The sequence below is a fragment of the Gymnodraco acuticeps genome, unplaced genomic scaffold (genome assembly GCF_902827175.1).
Source record: "Gymnodraco acuticeps unplaced genomic scaffold, fGymAcu1.1, whole genome shotgun sequence".
Lineage (NCBI taxonomy): Eukaryota > Metazoa > Chordata > Actinopteri > Perciformes > Bathydraconidae > Gymnodraco > Gymnodraco acuticeps.
The window spans coordinates 3,056,553-3,076,262 of record NW_022989974.1 but is presented as its reverse complement, the minus strand read 5'-3'; the positions used below and the strand labels follow the sequence as shown (position 1 = coordinate 3,076,262).

At 40.5% G+C, this 19,710-nt stretch overlaps 2 protein-coding genes across 4 annotated transcripts; both read right to left on the bottom strand.

Annotated features, from left to right (window-relative positions):
* Window positions 1-3,138: 3,138 nt before the first annotated feature.
* On the bottom strand, window positions 3,139-8,427 carry LOC117543127 (dual specificity protein phosphatase 7-like). Its single transcript, XM_034211215.1, has 3 exons — window positions 7,722-8,427; window positions 6,630-7,058; window positions 3,139-4,773 (listed from the first exon to the last, which is right to left on the bottom strand). The coding sequence occupies exons 1-3, from the start codon at window positions 8,083-8,085 to the stop codon at window positions 4,463-4,465; spliced, it is 1,104 nt and encodes a 367-aa protein (XP_034067106.1). The 5' UTR covers window positions 8,086-8,427; the 3' UTR covers window positions 3,139-4,462.
* Window positions 8,428-12,942: 4,515 nt separating this feature from the next.
* LOC117543072 (5-aminolevulinate synthase, nonspecific, mitochondrial-like) lies at window positions 12,943-17,816 on the bottom strand. Of its 3 annotated transcripts, none has more exons than XM_034211121.1 (11): window positions 17,672-17,816; window positions 15,807-16,009; window positions 15,511-15,687; window positions 15,224-15,355; window positions 14,914-15,133; window positions 14,583-14,767; window positions 14,284-14,463; window positions 13,998-14,162; window positions 13,636-13,904; window positions 13,398-13,560; window positions 12,943-13,103 (listed from the first exon to the last, which is right to left on the bottom strand). In XM_034211121.1, the coding sequence occupies exons 2-11, from the start codon at window positions 15,991-15,993 to the stop codon at window positions 12,943-12,945; spliced, it is 1,839 nt and encodes a 612-aa protein (XP_034067012.1). In that variant the 5' UTR covers window positions 15,994-16,009; window positions 17,672-17,816. The 3 variants fall into 3 exon arrangements, with proteins under 3 accessions (XP_034067012.1, XP_034067013.1, XP_034067011.1); XM_034211122.1 differs by having other exon boundaries at window positions 17,662-17,740; XM_034211120.1 differs by lacking the exon at window positions 17,672-17,816 and adding an exon at window positions 16,234-16,337.
* Window positions 17,817-19,710: the final 1,894 nt, after the last annotated feature.

Here is a 19,710-nt window from a genome sequence, read left to right as displayed (position 1 = left end):
TCAGGGGACATTACATTGACGTACATGCATTTCCTGGAGACTTATCCTAACCTTAACCATAACCCTTACCCTAACCCTAACCCTAATCCTAACCAAGTCTTCACCCTAAAACTAATGATTCCCCTCATGGGGACCTCCAATTTGTCCCCATAAGGGAGGCGAGTCCCCACACGTGACTGTGTAAACAGATTTAGGTCCCCACAAGTATAGTAATGCTAGGCCACACACACACACACACACACACACACACACACACACACACACACACACACACACACACCCTGAGCTAAAATCCTGTCAGTCTCAAGCACATCTGCTTCCCCAGAACTACTGCTGAGTAAGCACTGCGTTAGCCTCCGCTTCCCTTCATGGGTGATCATAACAGGACAACAATACTTCACATATGACACAAAACATACTGTGACAGTAAAAAAAAAAGCTTGTGAATCACAGGAACACGCAGGCATCCTTTTTTCCTATATTTGGACACTAGGATTTTTTTTCTCATCAGGGACTTTTCTAACTTTAAAGTTATCTTCACAATAATTTCCCTGATTTCTACTTACATGAGCAGGCATGATTTCCCTTCTGATTGCCTTTCGGTAACTTAGTAACGGGGAAAACAAAAGCTGTTAAGACTGCACAAGTTGCTTTTGAAGTTAGCAGCAGGACACAAAATGATTTATAATTACAGAATACGACTAAAAAGCTATGCTTAACTCTCAGGTGAGACACTCAGTTGGTGCCAAAAAGGCAGCTGCAAGGGAATCCCACACATTAAAAACCTCATCAGAGGTGGAAGAATTACTCAGATCTTGTACTAAAAGTAGAAGTACCAGAGTGTACACTGTTACGTTAAGTAAAAGTCCTGCAATCAACATTTTACTCAAGTAAAAGCACACATGTATTACAAATCTACATTTTCTTAAAGTACCAAAAGTAAAAGTATCATGCTGAATGGGGCCATTTCAGGATAATATAAGATTGTTTTGATTAGAATAATAATAATGCATTAAAGTATTTTCAAAGCTGGTAAAGTTGGATTATGTTTTAATTACTTTGTATGCTGCAGTAAACTTGTGAATGTTACTCCAGGTTTAAATAAAGACTTATTTACGGATTGATTATATTTCATATCATCAATCCCAATCTGCAAAATAACTAAATGTATTAAATAAATGTATGTGGAGTAAAAGTACACGATTTATATCTGAATTGTAGTGGAGTAGAAGTATAAAGTAGCAAAAAAATAAAAAGTCCCTCAAAATTGTACTCAAGCACAGTACTTGCATACATGTACTTAGTTACTTTACACCTCCGCTGCTTATTATATATGAATACATGTGTTGGAAGACTCCACGCAACAGCCATAAAAACTAGTACAAAAAGGCGTGTACATATAAATCGTTTCCAATTACGGACGATGTTAGTTAGATGCCGTTACAGACGAGTGCTCGGTGATCAATCGTTCTCACTCCCATCTTCCCCGGGCAGTGAGCTCTGATCGCTCATGCACTGCAGCCTCCCATTGGCTCTGCCTTATCGTGGGTGTCTTTTCAGACCTAATCATAGGTTTGCCCAGCAGGTATGTGGCTAGCAGGGTTCAGTCATGCTGGAAAACCCATCACTCAACATCTGTTATTACCACTTCTGTGAGGTGTTGGTAGGCAAGTCTCTTCATGTGCTGTATTGCTGCAGTGAAAGTCTGAGATTTCCGTTTGAGCCTGCTACAACATTCTCAGTCATCTCAGCCCCCAAAGCTGAAACTAAAAGTGTTTGAGTGAAGTATTTAAGTCATTAAATCCCACAGAGTAACATTTCCCTCGCTTAGCAAGCTTGGCTGCAGCTCATGAAATCATTTCTTCAGGGAAGGGAATTCACTGCATCATTTTCCTGTCATCTGGAGAAGAACATATGAATACATCTCCCCGACAAGGTAGACACAATACCAAACCAATCGGGATTTCACGGAGCTGGAACAAAGCATCAATCTGACGTAACACTCAGAAGGGGAACATAAACTGTATTTCTTCCAGCAACTTTGGAAACATAGTGTAATCATCATCATAAGGCAAAGTAATTACAACATATTTCTGCTACTGACAAAACCCACCTTAACCTTGGCCTTAACCACTAACCTTATTCCCTTTATAAATTGCAGCTCCGGTGTAAAGATCATTGATGAAATGTAACTTAGTACATGTAATCAAGTACTGAGCTTGAGTACAACATTTAGGTACTTGTATTTCACTTATGTTTTTGCTACTTTGTACTTTTATTCCACTACATGTAGGCAAATGTTGTATTTGTTTCCTTCACTACATTTATTTGTTATCTTGAATTACTAGCTACTTTGTATATTAAGAATACAAAATATAAATCAACTAATACATATAATAGGTATATTGTTATAGGTTTAGCTTACCAGCAGTCAATACAATAATCTGAATGAACCAAGTGCAATATTGAATTGAAGACCTAATTTATTGTAAATAAAATAACAATTTCATAGGATTATAACATGTGTCATACTGCATAACAATTACTTTCACTTTTGTCCTTTAAGTACATTTTGGTGCTTTTAATGTTGTACTCTCCCATGAGTAAGATGTTGAATGCAGGGCTTTTACTTATAACCGAGTATTTTTACACCGTAGTACAGCTACTTAGTACTTCTTCCACCACTGTTTAATATATAAGGGCATATATTTTAATCATATTTAAGACTGAAACATATGTTTAACTAAGGCATACATGCTTCAAATGGCTATCGCACAACCCTGTTATTAAATTGGATCACTCCTCAAGTTGCAGAGGAGAGCTGTCGGAAGTATCTGTGGTCGAGCACACGCTGTGTCATCTCCCTCTTCCTATAATTGCTGTTTGACTGACTGGCAGTGGGTGTGTCTGCATTGACAGATCTGGCCCTGTCACTTGCCTTTGTGTCAGAAAGCCTGCAGGAGACAGGAAGCCATGCTTCAGAGTGGACAGAAAATGGACATCTGACCACACCTAGAGCCTTGGGGGCTGGACATAACTCTCTGACTTCTTAGTGCACTCCTTACTCATGCACACAAACCCTTTTTCTTTTGTTTGCTAGTAGCCACTCTTAGTAAGAAAAAAGACAAACAGAAAGCATTCAAGTAAAAATATACAATATATTTGTTGTATAAACTTGTACAGAATGTCTTGGACATATCGCTTTACATATACTATACATAAGGGTCAAAATAGGGTCACTTTCGCATCCTTCATGATTTTAAGAAAATGTCCCCCATAGCAACCACATTTTATGTACATCTTTACAAACATACCAAACGAAACAGCCCTTGGATGCACTTTAAGAGGCCATGACGAGATACAGATGACTTGTATAAAAATCCCTGAAAAATGTCTCTTTGTGAGGTAAGAACACATTTGTCAAACTCTTTTCCTTTCATTCCCTCTCATACATCAAACTCACTCATTTGTTCTGCGACGAGACTGGCAATAGAGAACAGCTAATTACACATTATGTTTCCCTTAACATTATTGTGCCACAGGAGGAGTAGCTGCAGACGGAAGACTGTCGGAGGAGGAAATAAGGTGAACATCCATTTCTTTATACACTGATTACTTACACATGTGTTCCTTTCAAATCGGGGCATACACTAAACCTCGACCTGGTAACCGACATATAATTCAATTTCATGTTAAGTTATGGTTAGGCCTCAACAACAACAGGAAATATGACCTAAAGTTACAGAACAAAGTAGAACATAATCACATGCAAATAATACAGCTATAAGCAATAGAATGTACAGGGGCGTTTTTGGTAAACAATATGTATGAACAGAAAGGGGCCACTTGATGTTAAAGAATAACTCTTTAACATCAAGGTGTTCAACAGAAGTTAGTATTCTGATTCAAAGCAAAATAATCTAATTCTTTCTGTGGTAACTCCATTCTGCTGAAAGTGAGCTGTGAAGAAAAACTGGACAATTATTCAAGGCCGGATCACTGTAATAGCTTATTTCCCTCAGCTAGTGTACCATCAAAATATCTCGGATTGGTCCCCAGAAAACATTCTGATTGGCCGAATACTCCTACTAGACCATCAAGGCAATAATCAAAACTATAAACTGAAAGGAATACATTAACATCCGCTTTACAGCTGGTGAATAACAAACAACAATCCTAGATTTATTAGAAAAGTAATGAAATGTCCTGTTATTATGGTCTTACATGACCATTGATTAATGCCATGTATGGTGGGTAGCAAAAGTCTTCTTTTGTTAGAAATTAAGGCAGGCTGGATCTAATGGATCACGTTCTCTGTTACTTTAAGAGATCAATGTTGTACTTTTGGTGCAGAAATAGTGTAACTGACCTACTGCTTGTGTCAGCTTTGTATCTGAGAGGCTCAGGAGAACCTTAAGAGACACGACAGGAAATGACTGTCCAAAGGCTGTCCAATCCATCCTCATGTTGACTCCAGTGTATCGAGCTGGAAGACGTTGTGATTGGTTGGCGTGGTGAAGAAGAGCTGCTCCTCGCTGGTGGAGCGGTTATCACACGGACTGTGCAGCCCCAGCGTCCTCTCAAAGTCCAGGAGCTGACCCATGAAGTTGAAGTTTGGCGAAATGTTGGACTTCTTCCTCTTGACAAAGTCATAAGCATCGTTGAGAGAGAGGTTGAGCCTCTGCATCAGGTAGGCCACGGTCACTGTGACTGAGCGACTGATGCCGGCCAGACAGTGGACCAGGATGCCACACTGCTGAGAGCGAGCCTCGTCTGTGAGAGAAGGAGAAATCTACGGTCAGCAGCGGTAGGTTGTTGTCCTAAACAATATTTCCCTGTATTATAATGTTTAAGAGTTTCTGTAGATAAGGTATCACGGTGATTCTGACTCGTGCATTCACACCTAATAGTCCGCTTCTCTGGTGCGCACCAGACCACAGTTTGTTACATTGTTTCATTTTTCAGAAGGTTCGGTTTGCGTTCACACGGGCAAAACTCAAACGGACTATAAACTTTAAACACAAGTCATGTGCACGGAAATGCTGTTCAACCATTGGTCAGACGTTAAGGGGGTAAAAACGCAAATCCCGGCAATTTCTACCGGAGCCTCCGCCATGGAGCATCGGCACTTTCGGCAGGTTATTCTCATGCTGATGTTAATCTGGAGATCAACAGACACTAGCGGCCCACGCATATGATTATATCATCAGACAACGTCCGATAAAAAAACATTATAACATAATGAGAGACGTTCTGCAGTAAGGAGGGGCGTTTCACCGACGACAGGTGTTCTTACTTTTATGTAGCTCACAGAGAATTTTTACTTTACACGACACTGTTCAACACTTCATTCTGCTTCACTCTTTAACTAAACCACCGCGGATGTCTTGAAAGAGTCTTTCGCTAAAGATTTTGAAGACATCCGTGTTCTTGTGACACGTAAATACTACGCTTCCTATGTTTTGGTGCGGACTGCGTTCACACCAGCAATGAACCGCTCCAGAGTTCGCAAGCAAGCGCTCCGAGACCACCTATTTTAGCGGACCAGAGTCCGGTTGTTTAGTTCACTTCAGAGGTCTCGGATTGTGTTCACACCGAACCAAATGAACCGCACCAAGCGGCTAAACGCACCAGGGTTCGATTCAACCGGACTATACAACAAGGCAGGTGTGAACGCACCCTACAAGGCAGGTGTAAAAGCACCCTTAGGTGATATAGGAAATCATGTTGATGTTACAATAATGGCACCAATGTACATCATGCACCAGCAAGGGGCAGTAAGTGGAAATACTTTCACCAGCTGACATGTAAGCTCCCTCAGAGTGATGATGATGTATGATGTAGTACGCGCACATGTAATGAGACTTTAAATTAAATTCTATTAAAATTGACTTCATCTATTTGTCAGAATCTGCCATATCCGATAAATCTGTTTCTGATTGTTGCATCCCTAAATACTAACATTACCAAATAACTGTCAACTAAACGAAACCAGACTCGACTTGTGACCCTGCAAAAAAACAAAGCTCCATGGAGTGGAAACAACATTTCCTTCCTCCTTGTACCTCTAAAAGCTTTTGAAAGTTGTACATGATACATAGTGTTGCAACCACCAAACAAACAAGTGAACAACTGTGGTTTCAGGTGCAGTGGTGGCAAAAGACAACACATTAAAAATGAAACTGAAACATAATTTGTGGTGACACCCAAAACAAGATGATACGTTTACTTTCAAGTTAATGTGTTGTAGCTATGTATCAAATATATTCAATGATATTGTTGTACATCAGCTGGTAACACATTACACAAGTGGTAAGTTAGGGAACATTTATCATGTCTTTCAGCGTTAACCACAATATGCTTATTAGAAAAAATAATATAAAAACTCCCACTTGTTCCAAAAAAAACACATTCCACAGCAATGGTGTCAATAATGATTCAGAAGTATTGATTATCATATTGTTATTAAACAAAATTATCAAAAAAGAATTAACTTAATAGTAGTATATATATATATAGTACAGTATATACAGTATGACACTCACACAAACAAGAACACATGTATTTTCTTCAAAATGTACGTGTGTCTGTGAGTATTAAACTTAACAAAGCTATTGTTCTCTACTCACCTATAAATGATATGGCCTCTGGGAAGAACTGGGACAGGTTCTGACTCCAGTGATCCGAGATGGGGATCTGTTTGTACCTGAAGTGGCCTTCATGCTCAAACATGTTGGGGAGATTGGGTGTAACGTTCAGGATGTACTTGATGTTGTACTGGCCCAGCACGTCTAGATTGGTGGAGTCTTTGGCGCAGCCCAGGTAAAGGTAGGGAAGGATCTGGACGGGGAAGGCGGGCTGATTGCTGGGGATGGGGCTCTCCTCAGACTCTGTGGCACTGCTCGGCTCTCGGTCAGATTCCCCATCGGAACAATCAGAGCTGATTCTGAGGTTTCCAAAGCCCAGGACAGAGAGCGGAGGAGAGGAGCTGGGACAGGAGCTGTCGAGGAGGGTCTCACAGTGCTCTGGGTACTCTGTGTGGAACTTTACAAATCCACCTGGACAAGAGCCAAAACACAAGTTAATAAAGTCACACCAATAGGATATATTTGTGTATATAATAGATACATAAATGCTTCAACTTCTATCAACTGTTTATTTCAACCGTGTTTTTAATGACAAAAAGACTGTTTGGTATTGAAGCAGAGCTGTAAATAAGTAACTCATGTTCCCCCCAAAAAGAACCATTCATGAAATGCATGCCTGTTCCTGCTAGAGCAAAACATGGCGCAGCCATTTTGGAATTTTAATTGAGAATCTCAGTGACACACCAACTTTTAAACAGCTTAAAAACCGCACAGCCAACCCACAGGTGAATTAACGATAGCAATTGTTACTTTAAAACATAACAATGATCAAGATACACGTTACTGTCTCGTCTTACGATTCAAATGTCCGTATTTCAAAGTTTTATTCTCGTAAAGAAACTTCTGCTCGGTTTATTAGCCGTTAATACAGGTTATAAAAGTTGCCATGTCATGCTTATATTTCGTAAAACTAGCTTTACAGTTTTGGCAGTACAACATTTGAGCAGTTCGAGTACAGTGACGTTTTCTAATGTTATAAACAGACTGACTGTAACCAGCGTTAATGTACCTATATGTAGCATTAATGTGTGATGTCATTGTTGTTAGGGTTACTTCGACAGTGTAACTATTTACCTTGAAGGTAAAACGCTTTGCAGCCGTCTTCCCATAGTTTCTGAAGAAGTAGACCTAGAACTGAGGCTCCGCTGTCCTGCCAGTCCACGGTGCTCTCATCGTACAGGACCACCGTGTCCGTCTTGCACCGCCTTATGAACTTCTCTTTATCCTCATGGTTGGGGATGATAGTCCGGATAGGTATGTTGCCCTTTTTGAACCTCCGGAGCATCAGCCCCGGTATGGCCAGGTTTATGGCGGTCTCTATGTGGGATGATTCATAAAGCTCATGTGAACGGCAGTCCAGCAGGAGCAGAGAAGTGCCTCCGGACTCTAACTCGAGTTGCAGCCATTCCACGCTTTTACTCGGCGTCACATTAGACATATCGGACTCAATATCATACTACATGCAAGCACAAACACTTACTACATGGTCCACCAGTTGACGATAAACTACATTTCAGCCAAAAAAAATAAGCGTTAAATGTTGCTCCGCCAGTGCATGGCGCTTCAGCGAAGAGATTTCCCCTTTTTTCTTTTCTCTATTTCCATCAGCCAGTCACTCTGACCTGCCCCGGGGATGAAGGAGACCTGCTTATACTTTAATTTAGGATACACAAGTTTAAACGTGAATGATTTATAGCCAATATCTCTTCATCAACTCTTCAACTACTCCACACCGTACCAGGGTCCTCCATGCACATTCTCGTCTTACCATTCCGATGCATGGGAGGCTTTTTTTTAGTTGACAGTAGAGCAACTCAAGAGGGAGGAGTTTATTTCTTATGATTTAAAGTCATAGCAGAAATATCACAAAGTTTAAAGGAGGTCTCAATGGAATTATTTTGCAAATTACCAGTTGGTCAATCACCTTCATCATATTTTTAAACCATTGTTTGTGATATTATAGCAAGTTTATAATAACTTTTAAAGGGGGTTGTTATCACTAACAACTAGTAATTATGATCCCAGTATTTTTCCTTGTTGGGATTACATTTGTTAATTTAATAGCTTTCAAATGTCCTTGTAGTGACCTTGTGTAACTTTATTACTTATTAATAGTTGTATTTACTGTACATATATGGGCTCAAGGTTTGCCTGAGTGATTGTAACAGCTACCTTTCTTAATATTTGCATAGTTGCAGCTTGCATGATACTTATATTTTGAGAATAGACTCATACGGGGAAATTGCATAATTGCATATATTATGCATTATTGCTGAATAATTTACCTAACCTAAATGTTCTAATGATGTCATTTAAAAACAGATATCTCATTATATACTGTATATTATAATGCTATACTGTTTTATCTTGCACCATTATCAATTTACCTATATTGTGTTAATGAATCTAATAATACTAGTTATTTTATTTTTGTATGATTTACTTATTATTACAGAACTTTAAGTTTACTACAGTTTATTACACAGGTTTGCAAGAACAATACAGTATTTACAATGAAATCAGACCCTCCCTTTAGTACACAACAAATGTGTTGAGTCCATTTATGTTCTCCTTTGATGGACAAATTCAACTGTCTCACGCTGCTGAATACTTTAAATTAGTTGTGCATCTCTATACAGGTGAACAGCTGAACATGTTATCCTATTTCATCATGATAATGTTTGTTTCCGTATTAGAAACACGTTTGTAAATGCTCTCTTTTTTGATTTTCATGTATTTACAAGGCGAAGCACTCAAGGAACCCTGCTATATGCCACATGAAATTTGCAAGCATGTTGTTGTACATTATGGTCTTCCTTATAATGCAGGCACAACATTCCCATGGTTTGCTACTGATTGGTATAATAATACTGCAAGAGAATGGTGAATGGGGAGGAATAAGGGAGGGAGGGAGAAATGTGAACTGGGAATCCAGCCATGCAGCTCATCTGCCTGCACACGTGAGTGGGGGAGACACAGATGTGCAGAGCAGTGAGATTAACACATAATGAGGAATAGAGCTAAACCTGTACACACACACACACACACACACACACACACACACACACACACACACACACACACACACACACACACACACACACACACAAAACACACACAAATGTTCTCAACCATGGCCTGATCTCACACAACAACAGGCAACATATCATCGCCCCGCTACGCCACAGCAACATTTCAGCACCTGCCTCCAACATCCAACCACCAAATACTTTAAAGGGTGTGAAAACCAACACACACACACACACACACACACACACACACACACACACACACACACACACACACACACACACACACACACACACACACACACACACACACACACACACACACACACTTCCTGTGGTCCCTCATACCCACATGATTGTCTCCTGGAAGTGTGTAGAGGTGTTGGACCTGCCCTCAGAATTTTCGCAATGGGCAAAAGAGCAGCCTGTATCTAGAAAAGACATTGATGGATGGAGGTAATAATGTGTGACAATGATGTCAAACACACCTTGTTTTTTATTTAAATCAAATAATGAAATGGTGCAGTTGAATGTGTGTCAAGATTTGAAATCCCAATCAACAACATCAACACAGCACATAACTGGAGTATTGATTCATGTTGTGAGTGGGCTTTAGCTATGGTGGTCACCTGACAGCTCCCAACAACACTATGGTTACATAATGTGCTCCAAATGTGAGCTCATGGTAATTCACTCACAGGAAAGAGAGGATGGTCTTTGATTAACAGAATGCCAGGTTTCTGCATGTCAAGTGCTGCTTTGAGGGATTTCACACATACACAACAGACACATAAACACACCCCTGTCACGTGCAGATGTACAGTGGGAAGCATTCAGAGATGAGGCAGATGGGAGGAGAGCTTCCTCTTCATTGATGTTTCCCTGCATGTGGGAGTAAAGGGCTTTTTATTGAACTCGTTTTATCTAAGCATGATAATCATAGGCCGGGATAGAAAATGTCTCACATCAATAGAAATGTTCATTCAATCTTGTAGGGAATAACCAGGCTGTTGCATTGATGACGGATAAAACAGACGATTAATTTAATTGAATATGTAATGGTCTGTAATGTCTGATGTTGTATCCATGGGACACTGACACATGCAAAGGCACATGAAGTGTATATTCTGCAATGTATTACAACCGATTTGATCTCCCATGCTATCTAGTTAGGAAACACAATATCCTGTTCTGTTTTGATACCATCTAGTGGTTCATGAGGAAAGCTGCTGCACCAGCTATGAGTCATCCGCAGAGGAAGGAGGTGCCTGGCTCACAGCCTCACAGCCTCACAGCTCACAACAGGAGACCCAGTGTGCCTCCATGTGGGGAAAACAAGGAATGCAATTACATGCATTTCATGAATGAATGAACAAATTACCACAAATCTACCCTTAAGCTGATTATACATGAACACCATTCATGCATCTCCGTCTTTTTTCTAAACTACAAAGTTAAAAAAGAAAGATTCTGCAATTACGTAATGTATTTTATGTTGTTACTGTTAGAACTACCTATTACTTGTGTAGCATTAGTAACTAACATGAGGAAGCCACATGCTATATGCATGATCAATTATCTGCAGAAGTAAGCATTGCCACATTTCATAATACGTTATAAGTACTGATATGAGATAACCCTTCTGCCAAAAGCCCTACATCTAATGAAATAGTGTACATATACATTACATGTATGTGCAGCAAATAACCTGGGTGACATGATACATATAAATATATCTGTGACACATGGTTGCACCATATGATTTTAGATATGTTTCCCTGTATAGCTGGGTACGAGTGAGTGTGAGATATTTTGTGCGCTCTGCTATCTCATTCACTGTATACTTGAAGATTATTGTAGCATGAGATGTCAAGAAAGATTATTCAAATTAGATGTTTGAAATGTGCATCCCTTTTTAAAACAAAATATGCACATTTGCAACACATCAGAAAGACAACCCACCCAGAAATGCAACATAAAATAATAATATAATAAAACAATACATGATTTTGTTTGCTGATTTTAGCGTTTAGTTGTAATTGTAGTAATAATTGAATTGAAACTATAGTTGCACTGAAACCTAGTGCTATATAAAAAGCCATTATGTTTGTTATTAGAGTGATTAACTTACATTTGTCATGATCCTGGTGTTATGTTTTCTTGTTTTAACCTTATAACCTTATACATCTTCACGGTCACTTAGGTCTGCTGATAGATTCCTCCTTGTGGAACGTTGAAACAGCGGGGAGACAGGGCCTTTTCTGTCTGCTCCCAGGCTGTGGACCGATTTGCCCCCCCCTGATCAGACTTGCTCCCACTTTGCCTGTTTTTAAATCTTGTTTAAAGCCTACTTGTTCTCCCGTGCTTTTGAAGACCACGTATAACACTTACAGTATCAGTCTGCACTTTTAAATTGAGTTTTTATTTTATTGTGTCTTATATTGTTTTTACATCGTGTATGAGAGTTTTTCAGTCTATGGCTATAAGTATGGTTTTATTGTCTCGTGTTTTTACATTTGTTTTTTGTCCTATCAGTTTTGTCTAAATGTATTTATGCTGCTTTTTATATATATGTATTTATGTACAGCACTTTTGGTCAACTCTTGTTGTTTTTAAATGTGCTATATACAGTATATTAAGTTGGATTGGATTGTTTTCTTTTGTAAAGTATTTTCTCCTTGTGTCTTCCTGTCTTTTGTTTTCCCGCCTGTGTGATTGTATGATTGTGTTCACCTGCTGCCCCTGTGTTTCACCTGCCCTCTCCAGCTGTGTCTTATATCTGTGGTTAGTCTTGTATATATGCCTGTCTTCCCCAGTGTTCTCTCTGTTTGTTGTCTATGTTCCTGCCAGTGTCCCAGAGTTCCTGCCTGTGTTCCCGCTCTTGTCCCTCATGTCCTCCGGTCTGTACTTGTTTAAGTTTTCTTTGTTTTTGTTGTTTTGTTTGACCTAGTTCTGGTCCCCGTTATTTTGTATCAGCTTTATTTAATAAAGCTCACTTTTTGTCTACACTTTTATAGATGCCTCCTGTGTTTTAATGCATGTTGGTCCAACTTGTGCTAAACCTGTAACAACATGATGTCAAATCTGCATGCAACCATATTTAAAAGTATGTTTTAAGTTAGCACACATACGTACACTTAACCCACACATTTATTATGAAGGTGACACAGAACATTCTTATATAGTAATATGTTTTATATAAATAGAATAAATATCTTGAATTCAGGAAGGTGGTGCTTGTTGGGATCAAGTGTTTATATGTGATTTCAGGCTACTGCTGATATCATGTGACTGAGGCCAGTGAAGTAGGACTTCTCCCTCTCACTCATCAGCTCCAAGTGAAGAGGCTGCTGGCAGAAGTCACACTCTGCTGAGGAGTGCGGCCTCAGCTCCATCCCCACCTCCTTCCACGTCTTCACCAGCCGGTCTGTGGAGACACAACAGAGAACAAAAAGCAACAATCTTTGCCAAACATTGTAGACATAAGATATACCTAACATTTAAGTTTCAAATTAGAGTTTAAATTGTTTTCTAATGTAGCTATTGGACTTCAGAATTGCAATATTCCCTAAAATATATATATTTATATACTTTTTTCATTTGACTAAAGAATTGTACTTTCACCCGAAATGTAATATACTCAGGAGTGCAAAGCCCAACACAAAATACTTCAGATATTTTATGATAATAGGATATGCGTCATAATTTAAAGTGGGCATACCAACAAAGAAGAACATCATCTGGGGAGTGTGGTAAGGTGTGGGTGCGATGCGCAGCAGCTCCTCTCCTTTGGCCACAGTGGGGTAGTTGATTGCTTGGACGTAGATGTTGTAACGTAACATCATGATGTCACATATCTCAGTGTTCTTCTCTGCATTTGCCACCTGCCAAACATTATAGTTCAGCGTCACATTTCTGCATCAGCACCAGTTTATCGGATCAATTATTAGTTTCCTTACCCGAACAGGAATAATGTGGCTCGGGCAGTGGACCACTGGGAGGCCCGAGTCCATCAGCATCTGTCGGAGCAGCTTGACGCACCTCTGATGTTTCCTTCTGAGCACCTGGCCTTCCTCACTTTTCAGGACCTTGATGGACTCCTTTGCCCCCGCTAGCACCATGGGGGGCAGGGAGGTGGTGAAGATGAAGCCTGCCGCGTAGGAGCGCACCGTGTCCACCAGAGCGCTGGTGCTGGCGATGTAGCCGCCCACGCAGCCAAATGCCTTTCCTGGAAACAAAACCATAAACAAGTCAGAGGCACATATGGAACTGGTCAGAGTGTTAGGATATGTTTCCCCCCATTATTGAGGGTTCAACTTACCAAGGGTACCAGAGATGATGTCCATCTTGTGCATGGCTCTGTCTCTGTCCCCGATCCCTCCTCCTCTGGGTCCATATAGGCCCACAGCATGGACTTCATCCACAAAAGTTATGGCACCAAACTTGTGGGCAATGTCACACATCTCCTCAAGAGGGCACACAGCCCCTGTAGAAAGAACAATTCTGCTTATTCCTATTCTTAATTTTAAGTCACATTATTTTGGGTTTGTATATTAAAGTAAGAAGTTACAATTTCCTGGCACTGACATGGAGGGATTGTCACTTACCATCCATTGAATGCACCGTCTCAAAGGCAACAATTTTAGGAGTGGAGGGGTCCGACTTCTCAAGCAGCTCTCGCAGGTGGCTGACGTCATTGTGACGGAAAATGAACTTCTTCACTCCGCTGTTTCTTATACCCTGGATCATTGAGGCATGGTTGCCAGCGTCAGAGTAAATTTCACAACCTGAAGGAGTAAACACATTTAAAAGAAGTTACATTTTCTACTATGGATTTCAGTAAATCAGCAAAAACATGGAACTTAAGGTCACATGTTGTAATATTTACCTACTTAATTTAATTTACCTGGAAGCATTTTTGCCAGAGTAAACAACGTGGAGTCATTGGCTACAAAGCAGGAAGTGAACAGCAGTGCGGCATCCTTCTTGTGCAGGTCAGCGAGCTCCTGTTCCAGTTCCACGTGAAATTTGCTCGTCCCTGAAATATTTCGTGTGCCTCCAGCACCGGCACCGTGCTTTCTTACAGTCTCCCTTTAAGAAAAAAAAGAGTTGGTTTATTATCTTAAAACATTTTATTCTTGTTTTTTTTGTCAGTCTGATCAAAAATAATCATCATCTTCATATGATTTCTGATCAATCGGGATTACGGGGGAACCCTAATCAGTGCGCCAACTCACATAATTGTCTGGGTGACTTTGGGGTGACGACTCATGCCAAGGTAGTCGTTGCTGCACCACACAGACACCTCTCTGCGGGCATAAACTGACTCTGAGAAGTCGTCTGCCATGGGGAATGAGGAGGCCAGCCTGTTCACGATCTTAAAAACTCTGTACGTGTGATCCTTCTTTTGGCCTTCAATCTTCTCTTCAAAATACTTGTCATACTGGAAGGTGATGGCTAATGGACGATACATGGAAAAAGGATTTTAGATGGTTCAACAAAAATCTATTTAAGTATTTTTGTTCATTTTGAACATTTCTTTCTTACCCTCGGGCAGATTGTCCTTGAGCAGGTGAGACACTTTGGAAGATATAGGTTTAAAAAACGTTTTTGGTGTCTTTGTGTTGTTTATGTCTGCCTCGATAAGTTCCACAACTGATAAATCCACATCTTTTTTCCCTGTTTAAGAAATATGTTATCTTAATAAATGCATGACATCAACTTGCTATGAACATGTCACCAGAGTGTCAAGGCTACAAGCGATGACCTTTTTACAAATGACAAGACCGACTGTATGTGTATTCAACTAAAGGTGTGGCTGTGTGTTAGCTTACCTGTGCGAACAGAATGCATTTCCTGGACGTCCTCTTGCAGCTCCATGCGGGCCTCTCTTACTACCCTGTTGTTTTTCTGCCCCATTTCTGCAGCCAGGAAGGGGCATTTGGAGCCTGCAGTTTGACCAGCAGGTGGCGTAAAGTAACCTGGGGGCATCTTAACTTCCTGCTTCTGATCTAGGGACAGCAACACAGTTCATAATCATAAGCTGTCTACAGAATTACTATTGTTAGCATTCAAATATTTTGAATTGTGAAAGAGGTAATCATACATAATAGGATGCATTACAACTGACCTTCATTTGTTGGTGTGCCTTTGGACGAAGAAGCTGAAGAGGACAGTGCTCGGGCCAGAGGTCTGGAGGCCAGGTCCATCATCACGGGGCATCTTTGGGCATATCTCCCCAGCGACACCTTCCCAGCCAGATGCAGAACACCGGGAACTACAGTGAGGAAAGGGCACCGGCGGATTGCTGCCTCCATGTGAGATACCCTTGAACTAAATTAAAAGGAGAAAAGACAACCCATTACATACACAACACAAAGATCAGATGCATTAAAATGCAACCTTAAATAAAAGGTGGATACCATAGGCAGCGTAATGAAGAAATAATCCAATTTGTCGAAGTACAATTTTAACGGGTAACATTTGAGATTTTTTTTACAAAAATGATCCCCTAAAAATCTTGCTCTCCGTTGTTTCCTTTAGTGCCACTCTTTTACCTGAACACATCCCAGTCCACCTTGATGTAACACAAAAACCTCTTGCGAAACATGACGAAAAACTCCACACTGACCAGCGACACCCAAGAGAAAATTATGTTTAAAACCAGAGAGAACACTTTCATTCCTGCTTCCCTGTAGTCAGCTGTCCTTGACAAGTCTGAGAGGGAAGGCCTCTCAAGGACCTGTCTTGAAACGAAGGAGAAAAAGAGCCATCTGGCTGCTGGTGAGATGGAACATATGAAGGCTATAGGCCAGGGGTGGGGAACCTGTTTCCATTTTGGGGGGGGGTGGGGTGCGCCATAGTTTATGGACGCTGTACGCAATATAGGCGTAGTTCTGTTAGTATAAGATAATAAGATGTACTTTGTTGATCCAAAATCGGGAAATTGTGTTATGAAATTAAAAAATATATATATTTTTTTATTTCTAACTTTTGTTTTCTTTTTCGGCGCCCCCCATTGATTGATGCTCCCTTAGCATTCGCCTATACTGCATATGCCAAGGGCCGGCCCTGTAATTGACTGTATGATCAGTATGACAGATGAACAGATCGCCACTGGGTTTAGAACTAAAGACACAGCCACGCAAAAACTGCGGCACCCTTCTGGGTACTGCAATTTTTGGAAGTGGCGGAGCGGCGTCAGACGAGACATATACCACGTGATGCCACGTTTGGCTCGTGTTGTGTCAAGAACCCTGACCTTGGCCAGGAAAAACAGGTACTCGCTTGTTTAATTTGTTTGTGGTCTAGATTTCTTTAATTTTTTTCTTTTTGCGTGTGTATACGCCCTGATATAGGCTATATGAACTGTAACAGACTAACCATCACACATATTACTGGCTCTCATAAGATCCACCAAGTGGAAAGTTATGTAAAGTCCATACTGTATAGTCTCTCCTTTGCATTGTCGATGTTACCGATTCATAACTGCTTTATTTCTAGAAGTTAACTTTTTCTTGAGGAAGCTGACCTTGAATCAGAATTACAATTTAAAATGGCCACTGTTGTACAACGGATTAACTACACTTACACAACTTTCTTTTATCATGTTTTACATTTAACCAATCGATAACAATTTCCCCAGAATCGCAACCTAAAAAACCCCCAATGAAAACAGTATTGACAGAGATCTAAATCTGCAAAAGTGGTAAACACTATATATTCCACAGCATCCAGTTGCTTTTTTTTGTTATTACTAGCATATTTGAGAAAAGAGTGTTGCTTCCAAAAATAAATCTCATAAAATATTCACACTGGAACTGAACAGGTACGTTTTGAAAATCAGTTTTGATCAATAAAAGCCAATTAAGTCAAGGTTTTAGTGGTGGAAGACAAAAACAGTTACTATCTTATTTTGAAGGAGCTAGACATGAGACATGAGCCATGTAAACCATCCCGGCTATAAACCCTCATGCAGTTCTTACAGTAACCCACCTGGTTTGTGGTTTAAATACTGCGCAGTCTTATGCTCCTCGGCAGTTTTCCAGTCGAATCTTTTTGGGAAGAAACTACAGCTGGAGAAATTACATTTCGGTCACCGCAATGACGTAGCGGTAGTATGTTGCACAATAAAGGAGCCCCGCCCCCCAGCAGTCACATAATCCTGCCAAAGATCGTCTATTGAAAACAGGAAGCCTCGTCTGTTCCTCTGAACCTTTATATATACAGTCTATGCTCTGAACACAGAAACTAGTTATACACAGTTTATACTTTAAATGTAAAATAACGCTTATTTTTTATTGGAATTCGATCATGTGTTAAAATTACTAGATTGTTAACCAATGCTAAATAAGATCTTAGTGGTATGAAGCATGTAAATCAATAAGTAATTTTACCCGAGTATTTTTCATGTAAAGTTACGGGTTGAAAACAGTATTTCCGGTCTCGATGTTTTCATAATAAAACCAATGATCAAATGAACATTTAATATTCATTACTAAAGGTACAGCCGAATCATCATAGCTTACAAAACCTATTGCCGCCGCAGATGGACCAAAAAAGGAAGCGTTTGAAGAAAAAAAAGGGGCGGGTCCGCTCAGTGAAACGATAACAACGAAACATGGAGGAACAGGTGTGTGTGTGTGTGTGGCCACACCGCTCTTTAGCCTTTCTAATGATTCTGAAGGTAAACACAGTGAAGGCGGTGCGTGAAAGGCACTGCACGCTCCTCTTCTCAGAGGCTGAGTTAACCCTCCTGGTGCTGCAGAGATTTCATGAAGTGAAGGAGGTTTTCCTTCTATAAAACAGCTGTGGGCAGCAGATACTGTGAGTGTCACAGACATTAATACATATATCAAGGCAGACTGGTGCACACACTCTCCTGTGTTGCCAATCCGGTGGTTAAACAAATATAGCTCTAAATCCCTGGCCGAAATGTCCTTAAAATGAAGTCCGAGTTCGACATTTTAATTAATTAATTACCTTTCCAACTCCTCATGCAGTTGACTGTTACATGTCAATACAGGTTCATGGTACAATGCATAAGCTTCAAATCGAGAGACTGAAACTGTATTTTCCTTTACCGTTCTGTTTTAATTTCACAATAAAGTTAATAGTCATATTATGTTTGATATTATGATGTTTTATTAACTACACCATTGGTTTTTTAACCCGCGCCGCCTAGTGGTTAAAGCACGTTATTTAATTTTGTTGTTGAATACGTTTTATTTGATGAAAACATTTAAATATTAAGAGTAGCCTACATATAAAATTGAAAATATCAAGAAGATACTGTAGTGATCTCTACAATAAAACAGTTTAGTACAGGACGTCCAAAGATATTAACAGGAGGATGTGCAAAACAGACAAACTAATAAGGCTTTATTTAAACATTAAAGAATACTTTAAGTTAAGGTCTTCTTTTGAATAAGATAAACACGTTGGGGTTATCCACAGATACATATGAAGTCTGACAAAGTACTTAACGTCCAATATATTAAATAGTTTATTTTGGCACTTGACAATCACCTTCCCTGAATTTGACTCAGGTGTAACTAAAGTCTGATTTAAGGGTTGTTTATATTTCACATCATTAATCAGCTTCTCCGTCCCGCGGGCCCACCACCTACGGGAAACATCGATGGGGTCGGGTGCGCTGCCAGAAGGGTGGCAGTGAAAGCGGAGGGTCTCGACGGACCAGACCCGGGCGACAGAAGCTGGCTTTGGGGACGTGGAACGTCACCTCTCTGGGGGGGAAGGAGCCGGAGCTTGTGCGGGAGGTGGAGCGTTACCAGTTGGATCTGGTTGGGCTCACCTCTACGCACAGCGTCGGCTCTGGAACCTTACTTCTGGATAGGGGTTGGACTCTATTCTTCTCCGGAGTTGCTCAAGGTGTGAGGCGCCGGGCGGGTGTGGGGATACTCACAAGTCCCCGGTTAGGTGCTTCGTTGTTGGAGTTTACCCCAGTGGACGAGAGGGTCGCCTCCCTACGCCTGCGGGTTATGGGGGGGAAAACTCTGACTGTTGTGTGTGCT